General features: G+C 53.4%; 1 protein-coding gene across 1 annotated transcript in view; it reads left to right on the plus strand.

Annotated features, from left to right (window-relative positions):
- The first annotated feature begins 2,598 nt into the window (after window positions 1-2,598).
- CAVIN1 (caveolae associated protein 1) overlaps window positions 2,599-11,755 on the plus strand; it is an 11,575-nt gene continuing 2,418 nt past the window's right edge. The window contains exon 1 of the mRNA XM_004390296.2: window positions 2,599-3,069. Within this exon, the coding sequence (XP_004390353.1) occupies window positions 2,599-3,069 (471 nt within the window). The remainder of the gene's footprint in view (window positions 3,070-11,755) is intronic.

Consider the following 11,755-nt stretch of genomic DNA (forward strand, 5'->3'; position numbering starts at 1 on the left):
TGGGTATCAGTGTTGGTAAAGCTAGTGTACCGCTGGCTCTGCCTGCCCCTGGTTGGGCTGAGCTAGCATTTGGTATGAAGAGGAATGTCAGAGAAACTTGTTGATGCAGATATTTCTTGGACATCGGTATGCAGGGGTAGGCCCTTTCTGCAAAATTCTCCGTTAAGGAGGCACCGAGTGAGTCAGGGATGTTTTCACTGGCCTATCCCTGGGACATAACTTGATTCATCCACAAACACTGGCATTCCTTTTCGAAGAGGGGAATAGAATTACTTTCCTGATGGTGTGCACGTAATTCCTCTTAGCAAGCATGCAACTACCAAAAAACAAAGCAACCACGAAAACTTCTCTTCAGGGTTTTCACCAAAATATGAGGTTTAAATTGTAATGTGTAAATGCCCATTGATAGCGAACTGGTTAAATAAGTACAGTACATCCATACACTGGAATATGAGGCAGTTCTACATGCAATGATACAGAACAATCTCCAATATATATTAATAAATGAAAGACAGCAAGGTACAGAGCAATATATACATTTGAGTTTACGTGCAGATACTGTCTATAGATGCTTGCACAAGAAAACGGTATCAACTGTTGCCTCCTGAGAGGGAAACTAGTTTCTGGGCACAGGAGTAGACAGAAAATTTTTTTCCCACTATATTCGTTTTTGTGTTATTTGCTGTGTGTGCCTTGTGTATCATCTGCTAAAATAATCTTTTTTTTTTTTTTTTAAAGTAAGAACCTATGAAAGTCCAGTAAGGTTCTCTACTGTCACTCCTTTTTTCCTGAAAGCCTTGTCAATCCTCAGTAGAAGGAACTTAAATTGCTGTAATATGTTTTCTCTTAAATTCTAAAACAAACTGGTAGTCTGACAGTTCTACCAGCTGTATGTACATACAATGTATGATTTTGTGAACCAGTTCATTCTGCTTGAACCTCAAAAGAGAAACCTATTTGTTTCTAAGGAAATAGCTATTGAAGTGTTAGGATATATATATATATATTTTTTTTTCCACTAATTGTGAGGGCAGTGTCCCAGACCTTAGGCTCTGGAGCTCCTTTCTGGGTTGGTGGGTTCTCTGATTATATTTATGGATCCTGGAGTCCCCACAGAGCACTTTTCCTGGTAATGGTGCTAGACTAGAGAGGACCTTTTGCCGAGACCGTCATCCATCCAGCTGGGGAAACCCAAGCTTGGTTTCCTAACCAGGGAAAAGGTTTGCAGCTTTTCTATGGGGAAGGAGGCTGGGACAGCTCCAACAAACTCACAGCTCCTGTGCTGTATTAGCAAGCAAAATGAGGGGGCGGAGGAAGGCTTGGGGATGGAAGCCTCTTGGACTTTAACTCTTCTGCTAATGGATCTCCCTTAGCTGGGAACTGCCTGCTCCCTTGTACCTATCTGGGTGAAAATATACTTGCAGTTAATCCTCAGGCCAGGAGGCTCGGAAACGGGACCTGTAGAGTAGCCATGTTCGCCTCTCTCCCAGTCCCACTGGAAGATACAGAGGGCTGAGGTGGAAAGAGCAAGACAGTAAGAGTTTAGAGACCTGAGTCCAAGTGCCAGTGCTAACACTAACCTGCGTGTGACCTCTGGCAAGTCACTGCCCTCTGAGTCCTCCTTTACTCTCTGTCAAATGATGGGGTGGGATTCCATGATCTCTTTCTGCAGCTTAGCGCTGGTTCATCCGGGTCTAGAGAGGTGGGTGGACTACCAAACTCCACTCTCTCAGGTTAGTATCAGCGAAGCTCCTGGGGAAAGGTGTTTTTTAGAGCGAGATGAGAGGTGGGTAGAAGACTGGCTTGTTGCCCATCTTAATCCTACCCACTGTTTTGGCCCCTCTAGGAGGAAGCTAGAGGAGCGTCGCAGCCCCTCACAACGGTGATCCTAGCTTAAGTTCTCTCTTCCATCCTTTCGCCTAAACAACTCCTTAAGCTTTTGGAACATTGGTCGGCAAGTTTTAGGGGCGGTGGTCAGAGGACCCTTAGAATAGCGCGTGGAAGCCACGGATCCTTCTCAAAAAGTGAGCACAGGCAAAGGCAATATTTTGCATATGAGTTCAGGATCTCACTGTCCACCTGACTTCCAGCTCTTGAGTCTGAAAGGCTGAGGTGGTGTTGCCAGTTGGGGTTGCGGAGAAGTAGAAAAGGCGAGAAATCAAAGTGAAGCAATACTCAGGTCCCATTCCCTCCCCCAGCTCACATTCCTCCGCCTTAGGCCCACTCCCGCCGCCTCCGCTTCCAGAGGAGGCCTTCGTCTCCCGCTCCAACTATTCCAACCATCCCGGGAAGGGTGGGGCGCTCGATTCTCCGACCCTGCTAAGTTCCCCACTGCTCGTCGGCCTTCCCTTCTGCTCCGGCCCCTCCCTTTCTGGGGTGGGGCCAGCCAATGGGCGACGAGCCTCTGGGGTTCGGCCTGAGAGCGCACAGACCCCAGTCCCATAGTTCTGGCGGTGGTCCCGGTGCGCACTGACGTGGCTCGAGTTTCCTCTGCGCTCCACTCTCGCTCGCTCCCCTTCCTCCCGCTCCTCTTCCCCTCCTGATCTCCCGCTCCTGTTCCAGCTCCACCCGGCAAGCCCCGCGCGGCTTCGGGTAGCCATGGAGGACACCCAGCTCCATATCATCGAGCAGCCGCTTCCCGGGTACCCCGACGCCGAGGGTCCGGGGCCCTCCCTCGTGGGGGCTCCAGAGGCAGAGGAGCCGTCGGGGGCCGCCTCTGAAGAACTGATCAAGTCCGACCAGGTGAACGGCGTGCTGGTACTGAGCCTTCTGGACAAAATCATCGGCGCAGTCGACCAGATCCAGCTGACCCAGGCCCAGCTGGAGGAGCGGCAGGCGGAGATGGAGGGCGCTGTGCAGAGCATCCAGGGCGAGCTGAGCAAGCTGGGCAAGGCACACGCCACCACCAGCAACACCGTGAGCAAGTTACTGGAGAAGGTGCGCAAGGTCAGCGTCAACGTGAAGACTGTGCGCGGCAGCTTGGAGCGCCAGGCTGGCCAGATCAAGAAGCTGGAGGTCAACGAGGCCGAGCTGCTGCGGCGCCGCAACTTTAAAGTCATGATCTACCAGGTGAGCTGGGGGACGGACCGCGCCCAGAGCTCCCGCGCCCAGCCCGCGGTCCCCAGCCCGGGGCTTGGGGCGGGAGGACCCGTCTGCGGCGTGACCCTCCCACCAACCTGATCCGGACGCTCGGAGACCCACTCTCCTTCCGGCGAATGCGACTGGGGTTGGGTGGGGTCGGGGGAGAGGCGGACTGCGGGAGCGCGCTCTGCACCCCGCGCCTCCCCACCCCACCCTCTCCCTCCGATGTGAAACTTGTAGCGGGACCGAGTTAGGGGTCTGGACTCGGCGACTCTGCCTGCCCCTCGCAGACCGCCCCCAACTTGGCTCTACCAAACGTCTTCCTCCTTGGGGGAAGGTTCGTGGAAAGTAGGGGTCCCTGGGGCCCGCTGGGGCCCGCTGTAAGCGGACACTGGCTGTGCTGCCCCGGGCTGGGCCTCCGAAGCGTCCCGCCCAATATAGCGAGTGATTCAGGGCTCAGGCACGCACCCACGGGGATCGCGCCAGGCGAGGGACGGGATCGCCAGCGCCCCCCCACCCCAGACCCCGTATCAGCCTCTGCTGCTCACCCCCGTCCCCGGGGTGCAGTCGACCCCTGGCGTCCAGACACTTTCAGGACCTTGGGGACACACTAGCCCGCGGCGCGCCTGCCACCTTGACTCCTGGGAGCAGACGCGGGGTGGCGGGGGTGGGGTGGGGGGCCGCGGCGTGGGGAGTGCAAGAGGGGCCGTGGAGGGGGAGGCCAACTCCCGCCCGGGTCTGGGTGCAGTGAATCACCCCGCATGCCTGTGGAGGCGGAGGCCGCGGCGCTGCAGCGGCTCCCGCCGCCTGGCAGCCGGCGGGAAGAGACAGGCTTGCCCCGGACTCCACTCGGTCGCTTGTTGCTTCCTTTGCATCTCTTCCCATTCCTCCTACCTGGATACAAATGTAATTTTTGTATCATAACCTCAAGTAAACCTGGAATCTCAGTGTTGCTGGTCTTCTCCACTCCTCTTCCCCAATCCCATTCGGGGTGGGCCTGAGTGGAAGGCTTGACCATTTTTGGCTGGGCAGGAATGTGCCCACCCTCTCCTCCTCCCTGTTTCCCACAGGCCTGGTTCATATTCCTACCCCAGGGGAAATCATGAGGAGGGGGCTAGTCTATGTGCTCTCCTCCCCCTTCGTCTCCCTAAGGGAATAGAAAGAAAAGAAAGAAGGGCTAGGTTTCTCAAGCCCCCTAGGTGAGGGGCCCTGTCAGAGGACTGCTTGGGGGCTGCTTTAGCAGTGATGTCCTTGGCTCGGTCTCTCTAGAAGGAGATAAGAGAGATGCAGGCACCACAGGTCTGCAGGGCGGGGCAGTACTGGGACAAGTGTTTGGGGAGAGTAGACACAGGGACGTGGGTGAGCTGGCACCTGTCTGAGGAGGTAGTGGTGGGACAGAGATAGAAGTGGCAACTCCGCCTCCCCAATCACTACCCACTGCTCCCTAGAGACACCTGACCTTTAAGAAACTTTGCCCCCACCCCACTTACAACTGTATCTGGTAGAAAGGCTTCCCAGAGCTGTTTCCCCTTCAGAATCTAGCTGCTTGGAGGAACTGGGGGGGCGGGAGGGGGGGACTGGGCTTGTGAGGTTTCTTTTTAAAGAGCCCTGCCTAGCACTGGGGGGCAACAAGGGAAGAACAAGACAGGGGCAGGGACAGCAAGCCAGCTCTATCTTTTCTCCAGAGCCTGGTGTGGTAGTGGGTTGCCATAAAGGGTTGGATGGGTGACCCCTCCCCCTCTAAATGTCCTAAACCTAAGAGCCTGGAAAAGTTCTCAGCCTTGAGGTAAACTTTCTTATGGCAAAGATGGAGCTTCTGAGAGAAGGACGGACGGGGATGGAGGGCGAGGTATGTCTGCGCAGAGGCTAGGGATTTCCGTCTGTAAATTGTGTGTATGTGTGTGTAGGGGGGTTTAAGGTTCTAATCACAGGCTGGCTTTGACTTTGACTGCACCTGTACTAAAGCAGGGCCAGTGGGTGGGGGCGGGACACAGAGCTGATGCAGAAAAAGTGGCTCAAACTGGGGGCTGAGCCCCCAAAACACAGGGGAAATAACTAAGTACTAAAATGATCCCAACCTGGGAGGAGCTCAGAGGTAAGGAAAAGATTCCAGCAGCAGGGGTGGGGCTGAGGGAAGCAGAACTTCCCTGAGCTGCTGAGCAGATGTTCCAGGTTGGGGAGAGGGGGTGGGATACTCAGCTGCTGAAAGGGAGCAGAGGCTGCTCCTCCCTGAGGTCTGCAGGCCTGGGAAAAGAATGAGGTAAAAATAGCTCTGCGACTTGGCGGGCCTAATAGGGAAGACTGGGGGCGGCAGCATTTGTGGTAAAGTCAGGCTGAGGGGTTAGGATGCTTGGGCGGCCGGGCATAGGAGGAGAGAGACTGACTGATTTGGAAGGGCCTCCAGGGGGTGGGGTGAATGAGCTTTTCTGAGTGGGAGCAAGGGAGGGGATGCCGTATTTCCCACCCACTCGAGATGTGGGACTCAATGATGTGGCAATGGGGGCAGGGTGTGGGGGATGATGAAGGGATAGGAAGGCCCCAGCTGTGGGATCAGGGTACCTGGCTTTTCCAGGGCCAGAAAGGAGGGAATTCCTTGTGTGGTCCCACACCAGATCCAAGGAACTCCTTGACATAAGATTTTCATAGGTTAAGTTTGCATTTGACCCACCTCCACACACACGCTCCCAAAAATAAATTCAGCACTCCTATCCCATGATGTTAGAGTCTTCACTTTGACTCACTTCTAAGGCATCACTTTCCTTCTCTGGTGTTCCCTCTTCTGTCCCCCCAAAACAAAAACTCGTGGTTTAGCACTCCATCCTACCAGGTAACATAGGTGAATGAGATAAGTGAATTCTAGTTACTAGGGGTTAGTGGACTGAGGGCTGCTGGGAGGATCAGGCCAGGCTGTGGGCAGGATAGTGGCTGCTCCAAAACACCATGCAAAGGAGAGGAGCTGAGATCAGTAAACAGCCAATTCTCCTAGGCATCAATCTGGACATTGTCTTATTCATCTAGTGCTGCTACAACAGAAATACCACAAGTGGATGGTTTTAATGAAGAGAAGTTTATTTCCTCACAGTCAAAGTAGGCTAAAAGTCCAAATTCAAGGTGTCAGCTCCAGGGGAAGGCTTTCTCTCTCTTGGCCTTCTCATCAGTGTTCCCCCAGACCAGGAGCTTCTCGGTGCAGGGACCCCGGTCCAAAGGACGCGCTCTGCTCCTGGCACTGCTTTCTTGATGGTATGAGGTCCCCTGTCTCACTGCTCGCTTCTGTCTTTTATATCTCAAGAGATTGCCTCAGGACACAATCTAGTCTTGTAGATCAGGTCCTACCTTACCAACACAACTGCCACCCATCCTCCCTCATTAACATCATAAAGGCAGGTTTACAACATACAGGAAAATCACACAGTACCAGGAATCATGGCCCAGCCAAACTGATATACACATTTTTGGGGGGACATAATTCAAACCATGACAGACATTATCAGAGTTCTTCTAGAATCCAGAAAGGGTGATAAATTGGATTGGAAATAAATGTTTTCTGGAGCAGTTTAGATGAGGCAAAGTTAGTGACCCACAAATGGACCAGCAGGGAAGACCCATCAGACCTGCTCCAAGTGCTTGGGGACAAGACTAGGAAGTATTTAAGGGATTAGGTGGCTTGTGGGCATTAAAAGGGAGGACACCAGGGTTGGACTGGGGGCCTGCTAGCCTCTCCTCCCCCAGTTCCTAACCCAACCTGTAGCTTCTTCCTGGACTCACAGTGAATCAGGGCTGCCTTGTTCCAGAAGAGCCCCAAACCTCTGTCCAAAAATATTCCTAACTTGGGCCTCTGGCCCCTCTCACTGCCTAAGGCTAGTGGCCAGTGTGCTTACCACTGTCTTGCTCCAAAAAGCTGATTTGGGGTTGTTTTTCTTGGCCACTGGATCCAAAGCAGGGAGGGTGTTTTTAGGTGTTCCCAAGACTAAAGGAAATCATCCCATCCCCCTCCTCCTCTTTCCCAGGTTGTGTGTGCATGTGTGTGAGAAATTGGACTATTGTAAAGATCAAAGTCAATAAAGTAAGGAGATGGCACAGAGTGGGCAACTGATAGTGAGAGGGGAGGGGGTGTCACTGCGAGGCAATCAGCCCCAAAGTTGAGTGGTGGTTTGTGCCATCTCTTTGAACAAAACCATCATTAATGTATCATCAGTCTGTCAGAATTTTTGAACTGTAAGAGGTCTTAGAGATAATCAACTTTAACTCCTTCATTTTGTAGCTAAGCAGAGGCCCAGAGAAGGGAAGTCACTTGCCTATTGTCACTCAAGTGATTGGGGGTCAAAGCTGGGGCCAGAACACAGGTATCTTCCTTCTTCTGCCACATTTGCAGTTCACCTCCTCCTTCCATTCCCCAGCTCTGCAGCAGGTATCAGGGTGAATGGCTCCTTCATGCTCCCAAGGAGGGAGCTGCAAGGTCCTGGCACTGGGTCTGCTCTGTGTGTATCTGAGTGTGTGCGTAGTGTTGGCTAAGAGCAGTGTCCATTAGCTGCTCAGCCTCGAGCACTGAAGCAGAGGCAATGTGTGTCACGTGGCCCAATGACAGTGGGAGGGCATGGGCTCGGGGTGGAAGGATGGAGCTCCCCGACCAGCCATTGATCCCCCTGGCATGAACTCTGCATCTGGCTAGGTGAGGGCCATGTTGGCTCCCTTTCTTCTCAGCCTCTCTGCCACTCCTCACCTCCTCCCCTGCTCCTCACAGCAGGTTGGGGCCTGCTGCTTTGATTTTCTGTGGCTGCAGGCCTTACTCTGAACTCTGTTGCTGTCTGATTCTGGTAGTATCCCCAGTTGTCCTTCTTCTCTGACTTCTCCTGACTGTACAACACAAGAGTGCCAGCTCAGCCCCTCAGGAGGGAGAGGTGGGAGCTACCAATGGGTGCCCTAGGATGTAGGCCCACCTGTTGTAAAAATAGCTTGGTGTTTGATCCTGAACTCCCTGTGCATCTTGGGTGGGTGGGGTGAGGGGGTGGCAAAGGAGGTAGGAGGTGGGGACGTGGCCAAAGGGAAATGGCCAGGATGTCCCCCTTCCATGCCTCTCCCTCTCCTTATCTGAGGCGGCACCCAGTGTCCACCCTGCCTAGGGGAATAGGGAGAATTGGGATTACCAGCGTCTGACTGGGAGGACAGTGAAGTTGTTTGCCTTCTTTTACTCATCTGCACCTCTCCAATTAGAGCCCAACAACTGGTCTCTTAGAAAACTTCTTCTCCACCCCCAGCAGCCTCTTCCCCCACCGCTCAAACCCCCCAGTAGCACCGTCTGAGATCATGGCTGGGGAGGGGTAGAAGGTGGCAGCTCAAGGATGGCACTGGGGAAGATTCTAGGGGGAGAAAGGGAGTGGGTTCACTGTTTAGGTTGTGTTCATTAGTTCATGGGTTTGGGTTTGTCCCGCCCCTTTCAGCCGCAGGGCCCTCTTGATGAAACACTAAAGTGTGTTTTTTTTTCCACCCTAATACATGGAGTACCCCATCTCCCCCTCCTTACTCACCAGTCCCATCTCTGCATGCCCACCAAGGTCTCTTCCTCTCAGCCCGTCCTATTTTCACCCATCCCAAGTCCCATTTAAACCCCTTTTCCTCATCTTAGCCCAAGAAGAAGCTGAATGCACCCTCTGACCTGGCCACACCCAAGATCCTGCCTTTTGACCTTCTGCCTGAGACTAAGCCCTTTGATCTGAAGCCTGAGACAATGCCTGAACTCCCACCCTTTGACCAGATGCCTAGGACACTGCCCTGTTACCCAGAGCCGGGGCCTCTGTCCACCTCAGAGGAGCCGACATCTAGTGGGAGTGTGTAGGGTTTCTTGGGACAGTGGGGCCGTGGGCTTGTGGTGTCACTCCAGTCCACCAGCAGTTCACTACTTAATGGTGGGCAGTGCTGGGCTGACGTCCTCCTCCAAGCCACTGCCCCTTGCGGGTGGGCGCTGGGTATTGTGAAAACACCGTGTGCTATGAAGAGTTCAGGTGACTGTGGTGTGTGCAGTGGGGATGGGTGGTAAGGGATGGAGCCCCCTTTCTTCCCTTCCCTTGGTTTCTGTCTTAACAGTAGACTCTCCAAACACCATACTCGAGCTGCACCCAAATGCTGCCCTGCATGAAGCTGCATGAAACTGTGCCATGGCTTCTGAGCCCCTTCTCTTCCCCCTCCTGCCTCCTCTGCAGGGAAGGGCCAGTTTGGCTCAAAGCCTCTTTGGAGAGGGCCCTCATGAGGCCCAGGCCTGGGGTCTATTCTATGCCCTCCCCACCCCCTCCTTGTAGCTGGGGAAAACATTTACACTTATTTTTTCCAGTTTTTTTAGAAAATGTTTTGCGAAGAGTTCCCTTATGTTTGCCAGATCCTGCCTTGGGCGGGGCACCCAAAAGCTGCCAACACAGAGAAGCCAGAAGGGGGGACCCTCTGGCTTCCCTATGGCCCAGTGTTTCTCAACTTTTTTTTCATTATCCCAGAGAAGCCTTCCTAGACATTTTTGTTCCTGATTGTCCCCCTTCCTCATGAAATTTTAATACTATGAATATACTGCTTATCTGTTTACGTACTGTGCCACACACCATTATAGTATCTAAGAATTTTTTTCTCCCCTGCAAGAATCAATGTTTGCCTTCTTGGGAAAGTGTGCTATAGCAGAAGGGAAAGACCCTTCTGCTTGCCTTTCTTGGGGGGAGTCTCTCACTCCCTCGTCTTGGCAATGGAAATGGAGACCCTGAGTTTTTAAGACCTTCCTACCCACCCTCAACCTCCCGCAGTCTGCAGCCTCTTCTGATGAACTCTAAGCAGATCCTGGGGCTCTGAGTTACCCACTTTTCCAAAGTCCTCTCTGACTATTCCTGGGCAGTGGTCGGGGACAGAGCAGGTTAGCTCTAAGTCAAGAGAGTCTCCTGCCCAGACTCATGTGGCACTTGTCCCTTCTCCCTGACAAATGTGAAGTGCCTGGCCAGGGGCCTGGCACATAGTAGGTGCTCAGTTAAATTATAATCTTGTAACAATCTTCTTTGTAAACCAGAAGGGCTTAAGTTTCTGCAGGATGGCTGGGGGTGGGATGGATTTTAGAAAGGAGATGGGTACCTCCCTGGGGCTCCCCTAGATCCTTCCTGGGTTGGGAGGCTGTGTGTGCTTGGCAGGCAGGGCGGGGGGGGGTGGGGCGGGGTAGGGCGGGGTAGGGGGGCTGTGCATGCTTTTGTTCAGAACGGGTCATTAAAGGTAATTCTGGAAAACAAGCCTGTTGGGAGTGGTGGTTTTGTTTAATAAAAACGGAAAAACAGAACAAACAGGGCCGCAGGGCCCTCCCTCCTTGCCTCCGCCCTCCCACCCCCGACCCCTCCTTTGGCTTAGGAACTCTGCCAGGGAAGTGGGAGTGGGACAAGTGTGCCTGGCCTGTGTGCCCAGGGTTGGGGGAGGGGTGTGCTTTCTGATTGTGTTGGTGGTTGCTATAGCAACAGGCACACTGAGTCGGCCCAAGACAGCACTCCAGGGTTTTGAGTCATGAGGGAAACCTGGCCTAGAAAGGGGGAGAAAAGAGAAAATCCAGTCATTGAGGGGAAAAGCTAAGGTCACAGTGGTATATCCGCTCCGGAGCCAGCTGACTGGACATTGGTCAAAACAGAGGGCAAGTTTGATGCAGTTTAAATTGCTTCTTCCCCTATCCTGACCTCCCACCAAGAAGGCAGCCCGTCCAGTGTAAGCCATCACCCTGAGGGAAATCCACAATGAACGAGGTTTGATCTCCCAGGTACCTTTGTGGACTGGGAAGCCCCCTACCCTGAATCCAGGAATAAACCTCCCCTTTCTTTGGGCTCTAGGAAGATGGGGTTGGCTACAAGAAGTTTGCAGCTCTCTCCTAAGCACATTTCACTTTCCAGCTCAGCTGGCAAAGACCGTTATCTAGGAAGCCAGTGGCCAGGAAAACCAGCCAGCTCAGCCTTTAGGGGTTGGGGTGGGGCCGGGGGAATTAGAGATGCTGGGGGTGAGGCAGGGAGACAATGTGGGTTTGTTTTCCAGCAACTGGGACTGTTTCCTGACTCCTACCCACCCATCATCCTAATCCTTCTCCAGCCCATCCACATTGTCTGAGCTCAGAGAAAGGAGGGGTTCCAGCTCGGCCATTTGGAGTCTGGGAGGCTGTGGAGGAGAGATCAGAGCTGAAATTTTTTGATACTGGGGCTGCAGGGAAATGCTGGGTGGGGATAGACGAAGAGGTAAGGCACATAGTATAGAACCTGAGAGTGCTACATGATGTCTAAACCAGGGAGAGGATGATTGCAAAACGAGGCGCAGAAGGTATGACTGGAATCAGAGGGAGTGCTAAGAGAGGTTGGGACCCTCCCATGCTCACAAGAAAAATGCCCCACAATACCCTTGTGACTGATAAGAGGCAGAGGGATGGACAGAATGCCTAGAGTGCCCATAACAGTACTAAGCCAGCTATGGCAGGTGGAAACTACAAGTCCCAGCATGCCCTGTGCCCAGGTCACCTTGCCTGCTGGGAGGTGTAGTTGAGTAAGAAAGCCTGAGGTGGCCTGGTGCCCAGCAGAGCTGGCGCCCAGTCTAGGAGAAGATGTGGAGCCAGCATTCCCTCTTTGTCCCTGCTAATGCTATTGACAGGGAGGGAAGGAAGTTGGGAGGGGGTGTTCCTAGTTCTCAG

This window comes from Trichechus manatus, unplaced genomic scaffold (assembly GCF_000243295.1).
Source record: "Trichechus manatus latirostris isolate Lorelei unplaced genomic scaffold, TriManLat1.0 scaffold00294, whole genome shotgun sequence".
NCBI classification, from domain to species: Eukaryota; Metazoa; Chordata; class Mammalia; order Sirenia; family Trichechidae; genus Trichechus; species Trichechus manatus.